The sequence below is a fragment of the Pituophis catenifer genome, unplaced genomic scaffold (assembly GCF_029215685.1).
Source record: "Pituophis catenifer annectens isolate HBS135680 unplaced genomic scaffold, rPitCat1.0.hap2 SCAF_6, whole genome shotgun sequence".
Classification (NCBI taxonomy): Eukaryota; Metazoa; Chordata; class Lepidosauria; order Squamata; family Colubridae; genus Pituophis; species Pituophis catenifer.
In genome coordinates this window covers 1840006-1857862 of record NW_027256886.1, presented here as the reverse complement: position 1 = coordinate 1857862, position 17857 = coordinate 1840006, and the positions used below count along the sequence as shown (strand labels likewise).

General features: G+C 47.3%; 1 protein-coding gene across 1 annotated transcript in view; it reads left to right on the top strand.

Annotated features, from left to right (window-relative positions):
* The window catches only part of ARMC9 (armadillo repeat containing 9), a 153988-nt gene that overhangs the window by 36106 nt on the left and 100025 nt on the right, over positions 1-17857 (top strand). The window contains exons 8-9 of the mRNA XM_070946560.1: positions 1284-1441; positions 5286-5384. Coding sequence (XP_070802661.1) covers positions 1284-1441; positions 5286-5384 — 257 coding nt within the window. The remainder of the gene's footprint in view (positions 1-1283; positions 1442-5285; positions 5385-17857) is intronic.

The window sequence follows — 17857 nt, the reverse complement described above, 5'->3', positions numbered from 1 at the left end:
AAGGGTGGCATATAAATCAATTTTTTTTTAAAAAAAAAATGCCTTTGTTGCTAAGGTTTATTTTTTGATCTATCGTATTTTTCGGAATATAAGACACTCCGGAGTATAAGATGCACATTAGTTTTTGGGGAGGAAAACAAGAAAAAAAAATTCTGTCTCTACCTCCCAGCATCCATCGATATTCATCTGGCTAGCGTCCTTGCAGCAAACAGCAAACAGCCTGGTCAGCTTCAGCACGTTATTGCAGCCTGATTCAGCACGAGCAGCTGATTGGATCGGACTCCCAGAATACCGCCAATCAGCTGTTCCAGGCTGCGGGGATCGGCACAGCCCATCACCGCCTCCACATGTTGCATTTTTGGCCTCCACACACCCTGTTTTAGACCCGTTCCAGGTTGCCGGGATCGCCAAAGCACATCGCCATCAATTGCCACCTCCACACGTCATGTTTTCGGCTTCCATGCGTTGCATTTTCGGCCTCCTCGTGCCCCATTTTTGGCCTCCCCGTGGCACGTTTTCGGCTGATTCCAGGCGGCAGGAATCAGCGGTGGCAGCGGTGACGATCCCCGCTGCCTGGAAACAGCCGAAAACACAACACGCAGAGGCGGCGATCGGCAGTGATGTGCTGTGGTGATCCCTGCAGCCTGGAACGGGTCTAAAATGGGGTGTGCAAGGGCCAAAAACGGCCAAAGGGTGGGGGCCGGTGGATGGGCAGGATCACTACAGGTTGCCGGGATCACCACAGCACATCGCCGCCGATCGCCACCTCTGCACATCACATTTTTGGCCTCCGTGCATCACATTTTCGACCTCCGCACGTCCCATTTTTGGCCTCTGCGCGGCACATCTTCGGCCGATTCCAGGCGACGGGGATCATCGGTGGTGATCCCCGCTGCCTGGAAACAGCCAAAAACGCGACACGCAGAGGCAGCGATGTGCTGTGGCAATCCCCGCAGCCTGGAATGGGTCTAAAACGGGGTGTGTGGAGGCCAAAAATGGCCGGGGGGTGGGGCCTGGTGGGTGGGCGGGGCTTCGGCAACATTCGTTGTATAAGACGCACAGACATTTTCACCCCTTTTTTTGGGGGGGGAAGTACATCTTATACTCTGAAAAATACGGTAACTTAAACCACGGAGAAAAACAGTAAAGCAGAACAGAGTTTTTCGATCAAACCAGGAACTATTATGCAGCATCACTTCTTACTACATCACTACAACTCACTCTCTCTCTCTCTTTTATTTTTTCCTTTTTTTCTTTTGCTCCTTCTTCCCATCCTTTTGCAGAAACGTTACAGCAGCTCCACCAACAGCTGGTCGAATCGGAACGCAAAACCATGACCTACCTCAAGCGCTTCAACAAAATCCAGGCCGATTATCACAATCTCATTGGCGTCACGGCTGAGCTGGTGGATTCTCTGGAGGCCACGGTGAATGGCAAGATGGTAAGGGGATCCCTGGGGCAGGCATGGGGGGGGTCTCGGGCCCGTAGAGGTCAAAAAAGTCAAGTCGAAGCCCCACCCCCTTTTTTTTGCACCCATTGCATGCAATACGTGTAAAAAAACAGTTGCATGGTGTCACCTCTCATCTTGATACGGTTGGTTCTCAATTTACGACCGCAATTAAGCCCCAGATTCCTGTTGCTAGGCGAGACCGTTGTTAAGTGAGTTTTCCCCCTGTATTTCTTTTTTTTTTTTAAACCTCCATTTTTTATTTTTTTATTTTAAATTTGATTTATATGTCGCCCTTCTCCGGAGACTCAGGGTGGCTTACAATGCGCTAAGCAATAGCCTTCATACTTTTGTATATTTTATACAAAGTCAGCTTATTGCCCCCACAAACTGGGTCCTCATTTCACCTACCTTAGAAAGGATGGAAGGCTGAGTCAACCTTGAGCCTTGGAGAGATTCGAACCTGCAGTAATTGCAGGCAGCTGTGTTAATAACAGGGTGCTTAGACCACTGTACTATCAAGGCTCTTAGCATTTCTTTTGCTATTGTTCGTATAAATTCTTTCTCTTTTAATATAGATTGATTCAGTATTTAGAATTAAGGACTACCTGCATTTCTGACATTGCAAGCCTTCCCAGAGTCCCTTGATAGTGAGATTGGTAGCGTATAGATCTAGTAAATAAAAACGAATAAGTCAGTGTAACCACAACTCTGGTCCCTGTGGCCTATTGTTCCCATATTCCTTTTTTTAACTCTTTCAACTCCTACCCTCAAAACGATGCTATAGAGCAGGGGTCTCCAACCTTGGCAACTTTAAGCCTGGAGGACTTCAACTCCCAGAATTCCCAGCAAAGCTGGCTGGGGAATTCTGGGAATTGAAATCCTCCAGGCTTAAAATTGCCAAGGTTGGAGAGCCCTGCTATAGAGCACTGCACACCAGAACAACTAGACACAAGAACAGTTTTTTCCCGAACACCATCACTCTGCTAAACAAATAATTCTATCAACACTGTAAAACTATTTACTAAGTTTGCACTACTATTAATCTTCTCATCGTTCCTATCACCCATCTCCTCCCACTTATGACTGCATGACTGTAACCTTGTTGCTGGTATCCTTAAGTATTGTACCAGGGGGACTATCATTAAGTGTTGTACCAGGGGTGAAATCCAGCAGGTTCTGACAGGTTCTGGAGAACCGGTAGCGGAAATTTTGAGTAGTTCGGAGAACTGGCAGAATACCACCTCTGGCTGGCCCCAGAGTGGGGTGGGAATGGAGATTTTGCAGGATCCTTACCCCAGGAGTGAGGAGGGAATGGAGATTTTGCAATATCCTTCTCCCCAGGAGTGGGGTGGGAATGGTGATTTTGCAGGATCCTTCTCCTGTCACACCCACCAAGCCACACCACGCCCACCAAGCCACACCCACAGAACCGGTAGTAAAAAAAATTGGATTTCACCACTGTGTTGTACCTTATGATTCTTGATGAATGTATCTTTTCTTTTATGTACATTGAGAGCGTATGCACCAAGACAAATTCCTTGTGTGTCCAATCATACTATTCTGTTCTGTTCTGTTCTGTTCTGTTCTGTTCTGTTCTGTTCTGTTCTGTTATATTGTTTGAAAATCCCCACTTTGAACCATTTAAATCGTTCTCCCAGATCTCACCAGGAGGGGTCACTGTTGAGTTGTGTGTCAGGATGACTCTCACCAAATTCAGAGTTGTTTGAAAATAGAATACAGGTAAGCCTCAAACTTGCGACACCCATTGAGCCCAAAATATATGTTGGCTAAGTGAGTTTTTACGACTTTCCTTGCCACATTTGTTAAGTGCGTCGCTGGAGTCGATAACTTAGCGACCCGGTTGTTAAGTGAATCCGGCTTCCCTACTGACTTTGCTTGTCGGGAAAAGGTTGTGCAAAACGTGATTCGCTTAACAAGAAGGGTCGTAAAAATGGGCCAAAACTCACTTAACAAATACGTTGCTTAACCACAGAGGTTTTGGCCTCCATTGTGGTCGTAAGTCGAGGACTACCTGTACTTCGAAGCTCTTTTACTGGTGTGCCCTGAGCAATTCCAACTTCGCTATTTTTCCTCCCTCATCGGTGGAAAGACTTGCGGTCGGCCTTCTCGACAGCTCCACAAAACTTGTTCATTCTTCCAGTTGTTTGTTTGTTTGTTTTATTTACTTTATATTGCCGCCTATTCGCACATGGCGACTCAAGGCGGCTTACAGAATATAATAAAAACAATGAAACTAATAAAGGAAGAGTCATATAATAAATAAATATTAATAAAATCACCCCTCACCCACCCACCCCACCTTGGCAACAGCACCTCACATGAGCCATTTAATGGGCTCCATCCCACTCTCGGTTCCCCAGGCCTGCTGGCAGAAGCAGGTCTTAGGCGCCTTCTGGAAGAGTGTTAAGAGTGGGGGCCATTCTAATCTCTGGGGGGATGATTATTACAGATTAAAAGAGATGGAAGGGACCTTGGAGGTCATCTAGTCCAACCCCCTGCCCAAGCAGGACACTCTGCCTACACCATTTCTGACAGATGGCAGTCCAGTCTCTTCTTGAAAGCCTCCAGGGATGAAGCTCCCACAATTTCTGAAGGCAACTTCTGTTCCATGGGTTGATTGTTCTCAGTGTCAGGAAATTCCTCCTTATTTCTAAGTTGAATCTCTCCTTGTTCAGTTTCCATTCATTATTCCTTGTCTGGCTTTCAGGGGCTTTTGAAAATAGCTTCACCCCCCCCTCCTCCCTGGGGCAGCCCCTCAAATATTGGAAGATGCTCTCCTGTCTCCCCTGGTCCTTCTCTTCATGTCTTATGTCCATCCATGATTCACTCAGATGTCTTTCTTTCTTTCTTTCTTTCTTTCTTTCTTTCTTTCTTTCTTTCTTTCTTTCTTTCTTTCTTTCTTTCTTTTTTTCTTTCTTTCTTTCTTTCTTTCTTTCTTTGTCTTCCTTCCTTCCTTCCTTCCTTTCTTTTCTTCTCTTTTTCTTTCCTTCCTTCCTTCCTTCCTTCCTTCCTTCCCTCCCTTCCACTTTCCTTCCTTCCTTCCTTTTGCTTTGGAAAACAGCTTGACCCCCTCCTCTCTGTAGCAGCCCCTCAAATATTGGAAGATGCTCTCCTGTCTCCCCTGGTCCTTCTCTTCCAGTTCCTGCAACCATTCATAGTATGTTTTAGCCTTCAGTCCCCTCCTCATCCTGGTTGCTCTTCTCTGCACTTTTTCTAGAGTCTCAACATGATGTTCCAGAGGGAGGGAGCCACCACGGAGAAGGCCCTTCTTCTGGGTCCCACCTGGTGTATCTCCCTCGGGGATGGGACCAGTGGTGAAATGTAAAATTTGTTCCTACCGGTTCTGTGGGCGTGGCTTGGTGGGGTGTGTGTGTGATGTGACTGGGTGGGCGTGGCCAACTTTTTTTCCCCACTTTTTAAAAGCATTTTTTACAACCTATTCGCCCAAATAGGTTGTAAAAAAAAAATGCTTTTAAAAGGTTTTAAAAAAAGGCTCTGACGATCACAGCTGTGGCACGTGATCGTCAGAGCCTTTTTTTTTACCTTTTAAAAGCAGGAAGTAATGACACCCGGGCGTGTGGGCGGAGCCTCGCGCTGCCATTGCTACCGGTTCTCCGAACCACCTGCCACAATCGCTACCAGATCACCTGATCTGGTCCGAACCGGGAGCATTTCGCCCCCGGATGGGACCCGCCAACATTCTCTGCCTCCCTGCTGTGATGGGTCTGCAAGAGACGGTGCATCAGATAACCTTCCCTCTTTAAAGGGAAACGAGTTTTAACTTTCCTTTTGGGGGGTTTCTTGCTTATCTTAGATCACCCCGGAAGATCTGCAGAGCGTCTGCATGCGTCTCTTTAGCAATCAGATGAAGCAAAGCGTCCCACACAGCATAGACTTCACCAGGCCCGGAACTGTAAGTAGAATTGTGACTTTCTTTGCAAATGTGTTGTGTTGCGGTGCCTTTTCGGGCTGCAGGCTCCCCCACACTGAGATGAAGACATTCAATCATCTCGGCCAACGGTCTCCAACCTTTGGGGCACCAGGGACCGGTTTCGTGGTTTTTTCCGTGGACCAGAGGGGGCGTGGTTTCGTGTGTCGGCCAAATCCTGCGGGATGGAGCTTTGCTTGTTCGCTTTGCGGCCCGATGTGTGGCAGTTAGTGACACGGTTGTTCAGTGAATCCGGCTTCTCCGTTGACTTTGCTTTTCTCAGAAGGTCTCAAAAGACGATCATATGCCCCCAGGACAAGTCAGGTCACCTCATATTCATAACTTAATTTAAACTCCCGGAGCTTGTGAATTTTCTTTTATATTGACCAGTCTTTAATCTCTTTTAAAAATGGGTATTTTGCGACTAAAAATGTCCACCATCTTCTGACACTCTTGTCTTCCATTTAAAAAAAAAAATGTTGGGGAACCCCTGATCTAGGCAAAGGTGTGTCTGAAGCAGGGGTGTACATTTTAGGGACTCTGTACAGAGTCCTAAAATGCTGACTCTGCCTCTTTTATCTAGTTTCTTTACACCGCACAGAGCAATTCTTTGTTCCCATTTTACACTCAAGAGAACAAGATTGCAAAGGGCGTGGCTCGGCCAAGGCCACGTATTTCGGATTTATGACTCCCAGCCAGCTATGGCAATCCAAGGTGGAAAGAGCCATATAAGTATAAATGCAGAGAGGGCAAGTGTCTTTCGTGGTTTTGAGCAAAGTTTCATCAGGAGTTTAAATCCAATGTCCCAGAAGTTTTATCTTGGATAATTTTGGGTAGAAGGGCTACCGGCTCACCTGAGAAAGGTATACAACCGAAGAAATGGGTATCCTAGCACCGCTTTACAAAGCTTTAGGAAGACCATACTGGAATATTGTATCCAATTTTGGTCACCACAATGTTAAAAAAGTTCGGAACTGGGAGTGAATGTGCACTTGCTTCACTTACCTGCAGCAGAGGTGGGTTTCAGCAGGTTCTGACCAGTTCTGGAGAACCAGTAGTGGAAATTTTGAGTAGTTCAGAGAACCGGTAGTAAAAATTCTGACCGGCCCCCCTCCCCATCTATTCTCTGCCTCCCGAGTCCCAGCTGATCAAGAGGAAATGGGGATTTTGCAGTAACCTTCCCCTGGATTGGGGAGGGAATGGTGATTTTACAGTATCCTTCCCCTGCCACGCCCACCAAGCCACGCTCACCAAGCCATGCCACATCCACAGAACCAGTAGTAAAAAAAATTGAAACCCACCACTGACGTGCAGTGGTGCATACGCAGAGCGTCTGTGATGATGTCCAGGCTGGTGGGCGGAGCCTGCCTCCGCCGCCACTACCGGTTCGGGCGAACAGGGGCGAACCAGTAGAAACCCACCACTGGTTGAGACTCTAGAAAGAGTGCAGAGAAGAGCAACAAAAAATGATTAGGGGGTTGGAGGCTAAAACATATGGAGGATGGTTATAGGAATTGAGAATGGCTAGTTTGATGAAAAGAAGGACCAGTAGACTTCCAGTATTTGAGGGGCTACCACAAAGAAGTGGCGTTCTCCAAAGCACCTGAAGGCAGGAGAAGAAGCAACGGGTGGAAACTCATCAGGGAGAGAAGCAACCTAGAACTAAGGAGAAATTTCCTGACAGTGAGGACAATTCACCCGTGGAACTGTTTGCCTCCAGAAGTTGTGGGTGCTTCATCACTGGAGGTTTTTAAGAAGACACCGGACAGTCATTTGTCTGAAATGGTATAGGTTCTCCTGCTTCAGCAGGGGGCTGGACTAGAAGACCTCCAAGGTCCCTTCCAACTGTTATTATTCTATGTTCTAAATCCAGGCCTTGTGTCTGAAAGGACGCAAGCTGAACGGTAAATTCTTGGTGCTTTTACCTGGCAACTGGAATTTCATAAGCGAAGATGTGAACTGAAAAAAATGTCCAGGATACGAATTTAAGCCTAGAGATGGGCTTTTGGTTAACATTAAAGAGTGTGTTTTTTAAAGCAGATCAGGTTAGTTTTACAGGGGTTGGTGGGTGTCACCCAACATCTGTTTGATCTTTTCATACGTTCCGCTACATGACAGAATGATTGGCTACGTGATTGCTCAGTTTAAGGAACAGAGGCAGCTTGGTCTAGTGGTTAAGGTCCTGGTGTAGAAACCTGGAGATGGTGAGTTCTAGTCCTGCCTTCGGCATGAAAACTGATTGAGTGACTTTAGGCCAGTCACCTGGAGACTGGGAGTTTCAGTCTTCCCTTAGGCTTGAAAACCAGTTTCAGAAAACCAGTAGACTGGGAGTTCTAGTCCTGCATTAGACACAAAAGCCAACTGGGTAACTAGGCCAATCACCAGGAGACTGGGAGTTCTAGTCAGGGGTGGGTTCTACTTACCTTTACTACCAGTTCACAGCGGGAGCGCGCGCACACTTCTGCGCATGCACAGATCATCCATTATGTCATCCGGGTGGGTGGGCGGAGCCTCCCGCCACTTTTACTACTGGTTCACAAGGACCGGACAGAACCAGGCGCAACCCACCACTGGTTCTAATCCTGCGTTAGACACGAAAGCCAGCTGGGTAACTTTAGGCCAATCACCAGGAGACTGGGAGTTCTAGTCCTGCGTTGGACACGAAACCCACCAGGAGACTTGGAGTTAGGCAACTTACTAAGTCTTTCAACTCTGAAGTAGTTCTGGATTGCAACAAACCTCCCAAGAAGTAGGGATTGGTGTGACCGTAGCAGCCACTCCCTTTAATAACATCCTCCGTCTTCAGTTAACAAAAGAACTGCTCCACAATGAAGATCTGGATTTAGGGCCACTGAAGGGTGCGTGTGCTACGTCTCAGAGATCCTGAATTGCTGGGCGCTTCCAGAGTTCAGGTCTACAAGATGGCTTCCCTAGCGCCTGTTGTGGTCCACCAGCAGCCTGCGGAGCTGGCAGCGGAGTCGGACAGTGAGGAGGCTGAGGAAGAACTTGGGCCAGTCCTAGAGGCTGGGGAAGGCCCGGATGAGGGCTCTGCGTCGGAGGCAGAGATGGGGCCAGGGCCATCTGGGAGTGAGGTGCGGACCCCGGAGCCTCCAGAGGCTGACAGCAGAGAGGCAGAGGAACAGGAGGAGCCTGTTCCTAGTGCACACATGTGCAGAGCTGCCAGAAGGCAAGAGCAGCTAAAGCAAAAAGGACAACTCGGGAGTAAGAGATGATTGTCCCCTTCCAGAAGGCTTAAAAGACCAGCAACGGCTCTCGGGCTCTTTGTCCGGAAAACAACGTTGATAGATTTGTTTCTTGTCTTGCTGCATTTATTTCTTGTTGGCGTCTTCTGCTCCTGAACTGTTGCCAAGAAAAGCCTTTGGCAGGTTGCCTAATTAGACCAAGGTTGGTGATAAGGCTGAAGGATTGTGCTATGAAGAGTTTGTTTTGAATTAGTTTGGACTACGCTGAGAATGAGTTAATTCTCGGCTGTTCTAATAAAGTCTGTGTTTTTGGAACTGATTGCGTCTGATAATACCTACTTGGGCCTGGGTCACAACAACAAGGAGCAAACTTTCCAGAAATGCGAACGGTTGTCTGTGAGAACCAAACCATTCCCTTTTCCTCCTATTTATTCCCCAGCCAGGGAGGGCCCATTCAGCGTCCACGTTTGTTTTGCTTCTCCTTGTCCTCCGTTGATCACCTCTCCTACCTGCTCTGCATCTGGAACAGGCCCCAGCTGTTCCTCTTCCTCCTCACTCATCTCTGACTCCAAAGGCAGCTGTCTCTCCGATGGCTGGGAAATGCCGGACGGCCCTGGCTCTATCTCCATGTCCGACTCTGAGCATCCATCAGAGCCTTCCCCAGGCTCCAGAAGTGGCCCAAGTTCCTGCCCAACCTCCTCATCATCTGAGTCTGCCACCAGCTCTGCTGGCAGCTGGCGGGCCACAACACTCCTGCCTTGGCCAAGGGGTTGGACTAGAACAGGGGTCTCCAACCTTGGCAACTTTAAGCCTGGTGGACTTCAACTCCCAGAATTCCAGCTTTGCTGGCTGGGGAGTTTTGGGAGTTGAAGTCCACCAGGCTTAAAGTTGCCAAGGTTGGAGACCCCTGGACCAGGGGTGAAATGTAAAATTTGTTACTACCGGTTCTGTGGGCGTGGCTTGGTGGGGGGGGGGGTAATGTGACTAGGTGGGCATGGCCAACTTTTTTTTTTTTTTTTTTTTACTTTTCAAAGCATTTTTTCTAATGCTTTGAAAAGCCTCTCTGCCGATCAGGCAATTCAGCTGGGATCGTCAGATACTTTTCAAAGCATTTTTTTTAAACCACCTGTTCGGCCAAGAGGTTGCAGAAAAAAATGCTTTGAAAAGCCTCTGACGATCCCAGCTGAACTGCACGATCATCAGAGGCTTTTTTTTTTTTTTTACTTTTAAAAGCATTTTTTCGTCGGAAGAGGTTGTAGAAAAAATGCTTTTAAAAATAAAATTAAAAAAAGTCTGTCTGTTGAGAAGTCTGTGACGATCCCAGCTGAGTTGCCTGATCGGCAGAGAAGCTTTTCAAAGCATTAGAAAAAATGCTTTGAAAAGTAAAATAAAAAAAAAGCCTCTGATGATCATGTGTAGGGGAGGAGGGGCCGCAGGGATTTTTGCTACCGGTTCTCCGAACCACCCACCGCCATCGCTACCAGATCAGGTGATCCGGTCCAAACTGGGAACATTTCTGCCCTGGAGTAGAAGACCTCCAAGGTCTCTTCCAGCTTCATGATTGTATGGACACCGCTGGCATTAATCAGCTAATGAATGAAAGCAAAAACCCCTCTATGAGTGGGTCTCCTGAGCTGTATCTTCCCTCCAAAGCCCTCCTCCCCAATTATTTTCCAAGGGTCTGCATGGGTCCCTGGTACCCAGCGGGAGGATGCTGATGGGATTTCCTGTGAGGGAACCACAAGGCACAACGGCAGTGGCCTCGCTAAGTTTCCCCTGAGCGGGAAGATCGTTTAAAGATCGTTTCGATTCAGCTTATTTTGTGTTTGCGGCTGAAGAAAGCCGCATAAAAAATCTTGGCATTTTGTTTTGTTTTTTAATTAGTAGATTTCCTTGTTAAGAGCACTTTCCTCTCTAAACCCATGGCTTTTGCGCTGTCATCCTCTCGGCCTTCAATTTAATAGAAACGCAGCTTGATGTTTTTACAGCGGGGTTGCCAAGCCCTAATTGAAGCTCAAATAGCAAATTTCTTAAATTATTTGCAGCGCGTGGCTTCCTGTCTGCGTTGTGGCACCACATTTTGTGGATTTTTGTTGAACAGCCTGCCCTTCAGTTCAGTGCCAGGCAGCATAGACAGGTAGTCCTCGACTTACGATCACAATGGAGCCCAAAATTGAGACATTTGTGAAGTGAATTTTGCCCCCTTTTAACGACCTTCCTTGCCACAGCTGTTAAGTGAACTGCTGTAGTGGTTAAGTTCGGAACAGGGTTGTTAAGTGAATTTGGCTCAGTGGTGGGTTCCTCCCGGTTCAGCCCGATTCGGCCAAGCTGGTAGCGGTGACAATATGACGTCACCGAACCGGTTCTCTTTGTTTGGGAGCTGGATCCGCTAGAAGGAAAAAAAAACTGTTTAAACTCTTGCCGCGGGGCTTCAAAGGGCCGCTCTACAGCTGATCAGTGTTAAAAGGCAGTGTGGTGGTAGACCGGTACCTCCCAAAAACAAAAGAGTAGACCGGTGCCTCCAAAAACAAAAGAGTAGACCAGTGCCTCCAAAAACAAAAGAGTAGACCGGTACCTCCCAAAAACAAAAGAGTAGACCGGTGCCTCCAAAAACAAAAGAGTAGACCGGTACCTCCCAAAAACAAAAGAGTAGACCGGTGCCTCCAAAAAACAAAAGAGTAGACTGGTGCCTCCAAAAACAAATGAGTAGACCAGTACAGCTCTGTAAGCAGTTAAAAGCCTGGTAGACCAGTACCTTTTCTAAATCCCAAAGAATTGTCACATGACCATCAAGCCATGCCCACAAAATAAGCCACACCCACAGAACCGGTAGTAAAAAAATTTAGAACCCACCCCTGATTTGGCTTCCCCGTTGACTTTGCTCATCAGAAGGTCGCGAAAGGGGATCACGTGACCCTGGGACACTGCGACCGTCATAAATATGAGTCAGTGGCTAAGTGCCTGAAGTTTGATCACATGACTGTATAATTTACTCCTTGCATCCCCTAGAGATGGCAGTTTAATAGCTATTGGCTCACCTGTTTATTATCAGTCACTCTTTTTCCCAGCCCCACGTTCTAAGAAATATTTGTTAGAGAACATGAATATTAATAGAAGAGAATGTTTCTAGCTCAGGGTTGAACTGAGGCAGGGGTGAAATGCTCCCGGTTTCGACCGGATCACCCGATCTGGTAGCGATGGAGGCGGGTGGTTCAGAGAACCGGTAGCAAAAATCCCTGCCCACCCCCCGCCATGCCCAGCTGAGCCCCACGATCATCAGAGGCTGTTTTTTTTTTTTACTTTTAAAAGCGTTTTTTCTACAACCTCTTCGTCCGAAAAAATGCTTTTAAAAGGTAAAAAAAAAAAAAAAGCCTCTGATGATCGCGCGGCTCAGCTGGGATCGTCAGAGGCTTTTAAAAGAATTTTTCAGCCGAAGAGGTTGTAGGAAAAAAAATGCCTTTAAAAGCCTCTGGCGATCCCAGCTGACTTGCCTGATCGTCAGAGGCTTCTAAAAGCATTTTTTTTTTGCAACCTCTTTTGTAGTTGTAGAAAAAATGCTTTTAAAAGTTAAAAAAAAGTTGGCCACGCCCACCCAGTCACATTACCCCTCCACCAAGCCACGCACACAGAACCGGTAGTAACAAATTTTAGATTTCACCCCTGAACTGAGGGCTCCTTGGTACAGGTGGTCTTCCACTTATGACCGTAATTGTGCCTAAAATTAATATTGCTCAGTGAGACATTTGCTAAGGGAGTTTTGCCTCATTTTACGACCTTTCTTGCCCCAATGGTTTAAGTGAATCACCGCAGTTGCTAAGTGAGTAACACAGTTGTTAATTGAATCTGACTTCCCCATTGACTGAATGTCACGAAAGGCGATCCCTCAATCCTGGGACATTGCAACGGTCATAAATATGAACTGGTTGCCAAGCTTCTGAATTTGGATCACATGACCACGGAGGATGGTGCAATAGTTGTTAAGTGAGGAAAATGGTCATGGGTCACTTTTTTCAGTGCCGTTGCAACTTCTGACGGTCACAAAATGAACTGTTGTAAAAGGAGGATTATCTGTCCTCTCTGAGCTTGGTAGTTTTCTTGCAGACGTTTAATGACCCAACTAGGTAACATCGTCAGTGTTAGGAGGGATGTGGGAGGAAGAGGAGGAGCAGGAGGAGGGTTGTGAGGTCCTGTGAGCTTGGTGGCTTCCTTGCAGATGTTTCAGGACCCAACTAGGTAACGTCATCAGTGCTGGAAGGGAGTGGGATGTACAGGATGGAGGAGGAGGAAGAGAAGAAGGAAGAGGAGGAGGAGTGTGGGGTCCTTGGTGGTCTCTGAGCTTGGTTCAATGGACGTTTTATTGCCAACTTAGGTAACATCATCAGTGCTAGAAGGGAGTGGAGTGTGCAGAGAAGAGGAGGAGGAGGAGGAGGAGGACTGTGAAGTCCTTGGTGCTCTCTGAACTTGGTGGTTTCCTCGCAGACTTTTCATTACCCAACTAGGTAACACAATCAGTGCAAGAAGGGTGTATGGGAATGAAACATTAAGAAAGCAATCGAGCTCGGAGAGCATCAAGGACCCTTTGTAAGCATTAAGAAATCGACATGTCTGCGCATGGATCTCTCCAGTGTGTTTTTCTCTTTTTTAATCAACTTTTCATTTGTTTTAAAAAAACATTTATTTTATACATTATGTTTTATTTCTGTGGTTTTTATCTTTAACTTTTTTCTTTCTCTCTCTCTTAATCTCTTTTACTGAATGTGTGCCTGTTTACCTCTCTAAAGGAATATGGCTGTAAGGATGAATATGTAAGTTCCCACATCTCCTTTTTTTAAAATTTTTTTTAATCTTTTCACATTTCTCTGTGCAACCTGCCCTGTTTCTTTCTCTCTGTTATGTTTTGTGCCGGAGCATGTTTGTATGGCCAAGACGATTCATTTGAATGATTGCATGAAAAAATTTAACCAAATTAAAAAACACACGAGTCAGATTACGCCTACGTTACCCAGGTGATTTTAAATGTATATATTTGAATTATTTTTATCCGTTCAGGTCACCGGACAGGTTTTGTTCATCAGGGGGAAAAAATGTTTGTTCGTTTGCTGGAATTTTTATGTTGTTCCACTTCTGCATGCAGTATAAAATCATCCTAAAAAAAATTAAAAACAAATTTATAACTCGCCTGTTTAATCTCAAAAACTGCAGGTAGTTTCTCGATTTACAGCCATTCATTTAGTGACCGTTCAAAGTTACATTGGCGTTGAAAAAAAGTGACTTACGACCGTTTTTCACACTTATGACCAGGGTCGCTTGATCTGGCCACTTGGCAACTGGCATGTACTTATGACGGTTGCAGTGTCCCACGGGTGGGAGTGTTGTATCATGCGATCCCATTTTGTGACTTTCTGACAAAGTCAGTGGCGAAGTCAGATTCACTTAACAACCGTGTGACTAGCTTAACACCTGCAGGGATTCGCTTAACAACTGTAGAAAGAAAGGTCGTAAAACGGGGCAAAACTCCCCTAAGAAATGTTTCACTTAGCACGGTGTTTCTCAACCTTGGTAGCTTGAAGATGGGTGGACTTCAACTCCTAGAATCCCCCAGCCAGCTGACGGGGGGATTCTGGGAGTTGAAGTCCACCCATCTTCAAGCTTCCAAGGTTGAGAAACACTGACTTATTAACATAAATTTGGGATTCACTCGTGGGTCATAGGTTGAGGACCAGCTGTACCCAAAGACTTCAAAAAAAGGACCCAGGAAATAAGAAAGCTTCAAATGCTTGTTGCATGGCAGAACGAGGTTCTTTCATCCTGATTTGAACCTGGATTTCCACCCATAATGGCAGGATTCATATATAGGTAGTCCTCGATTTATGACCTCAATTGAGCCCGACATTTCTGTGGCTAAATGCAACATTTGCTTAGCAAGCTTTGCCTTGTTTTACGACCTTTCTTGCCGCGGTTGTTCAGCGAATCACTGCAGTTGTTAAGCGAGTCGCCCGGTTGTTAAGCGAATCTGGCTTCCCCGTTGACTTTGCTTGTCGGAAGGTCGCAAAAGGGGATCACATGACTGCGACCATCATAAATACGAGTCAGTTGCTGAGCATTCGAATTTTGATCCGTTGACCGCCGCAGCGGTCGTAAGCATGAAAAACGGTCCTAATTCCCTTTATCCAGTGCCGGTCTAACTTCGAACAGTCCCTAAATGAACTGTTGTAAGCTTGAGGGCTTACCTGTGTTATATGAAGCACAAAGCAAATTAAAATCCCTCCCCTTTATGGCTTGGTTTTATGAACTGGTGCAAACATAGATTGTACAAGTCAATGTCCCTGGAAGGAACAGGGTTGCAGGCAGTGGTGGGATTCAGCCGGTTCGCACCTATTCGGGAGAACCGGTTGTTAACTTTCTAAGCAGTTCGGAGAACCGGTTGTTGGAAGAAATTTTATTTTGTTTTTTTCCATTTTGCAGGGCTAATCCTGTAAGGAAGGCAGGAAGGAAACATTCTGCTGGTATTTCTAGCCTAATCTTTATTGCCCTGCTTACAGAAACTGCCTCTCTGCTTAACCCTTGTTACATTGTAACAGCTAAGGCGAAGCGCCCGTTGATGTGAGTGATCTTGAGTTGTCCACGCCCACACGGTCACATGACCACCAAACCACGCCTACCCATCTGGTCATTAGGGCAGAGAACCGGTTGTTAAATTATTTGAATCCCACCCCTGGTTGCAGGTGCCTCCTAAGAATCACCGGGGGCTGGGGGCTGGGAGGGGGGTCATTATTGCAAAAATACCCAGGGACAGGTATCAAAATGAGTGACAGATCAATGAAGTGAGATAGAACCCAATCCATCTGCAAACCAGTCCTGCCATGAATGGCCAGCATTGTGCACCCCCACCCCCCTCCGGCGGGCTTTCAATTGCCTATTCGATATCATCACGTCTTGATGGACGCTACCTCTGAAACGGCTTTCCCCGCACATTATTTTTCCCCCCCCGTCGGTGAGAACGATGCTCTTGTGTTACACGGCGTGGCTTTGTGGAAGCCGGAGCGTCCGGATGGTATGTGGAAACAGGAGTAACGCAATCTGCCTTTTGACATTTTCGTGCTTTTGTCTTCCCGGCCTTTCCCAGCTGGGTGGCTTATAATGGGCACCGATGATAGAAGCGGCCATGAAAGGGAGGCAGGAGACAGTTGGGGGGCTCAGAAAGGGAATTGGTGACCCCCCCCCCACCAGGCTCATTGAAATGGTCTTTGCAGGAATGTTCGGCCTGGTGTCCAGATCTGGGAAGATATCTGCAGACCCGTCTAGTTTAGTGAAAAGAAGGACCAGGGGAGACATGAAAGCAGTCTCCTAATATTTGGGGGGCCGCCACAAAGAAGAGGGGGTGTCAACCTATTCTCTGAAACGCCTGAAGGCTAGACAAGAAACAACGGATGGAAACTAATCAAGGAGAGAAGCAACCTGGAGTTAAGGAGAAATTTCTTATCAGTGAGGACAGTTAACCAGTGGAACAGCTTGCCACCAGAAGTTGTAAATGCTCCAACACTGGAGGTTTCTAAGAAGAGATTGGACAACCATTTGTCTGAAATGGTATAGGGCCGTGATGGCAAACCTATGGCGGGCATGCCAGAGGTGGCACACAGAGCCCTCTCTGTGGGCACGCGCTCCGTCGCCAGCTGCTTTTGCAGGTTCCGGCCCGCGCATGGCATGCAACAGAACCCAGAAGAGAGCAGCTGTCTGGTGTGCATGCCAGCTGCTCTGTTCCAGCACTCCGGCGTGCGCTCCAGTTTCACCATTCGGTGCCAAAAAGGTTAACCACTGGTATAGTTTAGTTTAGTTTAGTTTATTTGATTTGTATACCGCCCTACTCCCGAAGGACTCAGGGCGGTGAACAGCCAACAATAAAATACATAGATAGAAAAAATTTAAAACCAGAATAAAATCAAATTAAATCATTTTGGCCCAGACAGATTAAAACACCCCAATCATTTAAAAACAGATTAAAATTTACATATTTAAAAAGGGAGAGATTAGGCCAAGCCCGCCTGGTGGAATAAAAAGGTCTTCACAGCACGGCGGAAGGAGCGCAGATCCGGGATCCTCCGTATCTCCGGGGGGAGCTCATTCCAGATAGTAGGTGCCCCCACAGAGAAGGCTCTCCCCCTAGAGGCCTCCAGTCGACACTGTTTGGCTGACGGCACCCGGAGGAGTCCCTCTCTATGAAAGCGTACTGGCCGGTGGGAGGCTATTGGTGGTAGCAGGCGGTCCCGTAGATAACCAGGTCCTAAGCCATGGAGCGCTTTAAAGGTGGTAACCAAAACCTTGAAGCGCACCCGGAAGACCACCGGGAGCCAGTGCAGCTCGCGCAGGAGAGGTGTTACATGGGAACTCCATGTCGCTCCCATAACCACCCGCACGGCCGCACTCTGCGCCAGTTGGAGCCTCCGGGTGCTCCTCAAGGGGAGCCCCATGTAGAGAGCATTACAATAGTCCAGGCGGGAGGTGACGAGGGCATGAGTGACCGTGCGTAACGTATAGGGCAGTGATGGCAAATCATTTTGCCCAAACTGGAACGTGCGTGCATGTTTGGGCGCCACAGCGGAAACCCGAAAACCAGCTGGCCAGCGCGCATGTGTGTGCCAGCCAGCTGGTCTTGGCGGGCATCGGAGCACTGGAAACCGAAAAACCAGGTGGCCGGCACGTGCATGCGTTTTTTGGGCTGTTTTCTGGGCCATTTACAGGCCGTTTTCACACCATTTTTTGGCTGTTTTTCAGGCCATTTTCTGGCACTCCGACACCCGCGAAGACCAGCTGGCGACAGCGCGTGTGCCCCCAGAGAGGGCTCTGCATGCCACCTCTGGCACGCGTGACATATGTTGGCCATCACGGTTGTATGGTCTCCTGCCTTAGCAGGGGGTCGGTCAGGCAATGTCGGCTGGCGACCTCCCCGGGGAAGAGCCTTCTCTGTGGGGGCACCCGCCCTCTGGAACGAGCTACCCCCAGGGATACGACCGATCCCGGACCTCCGTACTTTCCGCCAGGCCCTGAAGACTTTTTTATTTCAGCAAGCCGGGCTGGGTTAAAAAATTTTTAATTGGGGAATTTTATGGGTAAGGGGTTTTAAATTGGGGAAGCCAAAGATAAATTTAATTTCGTTTTATAGTATTTTAATATTTGTATTGTATGTTTTTTTAATTTTGGCTGTTTACCGCCCCGAGTCCTTCAGGAGAGGGGGCGGTATAAAAATTTAAAGAATAA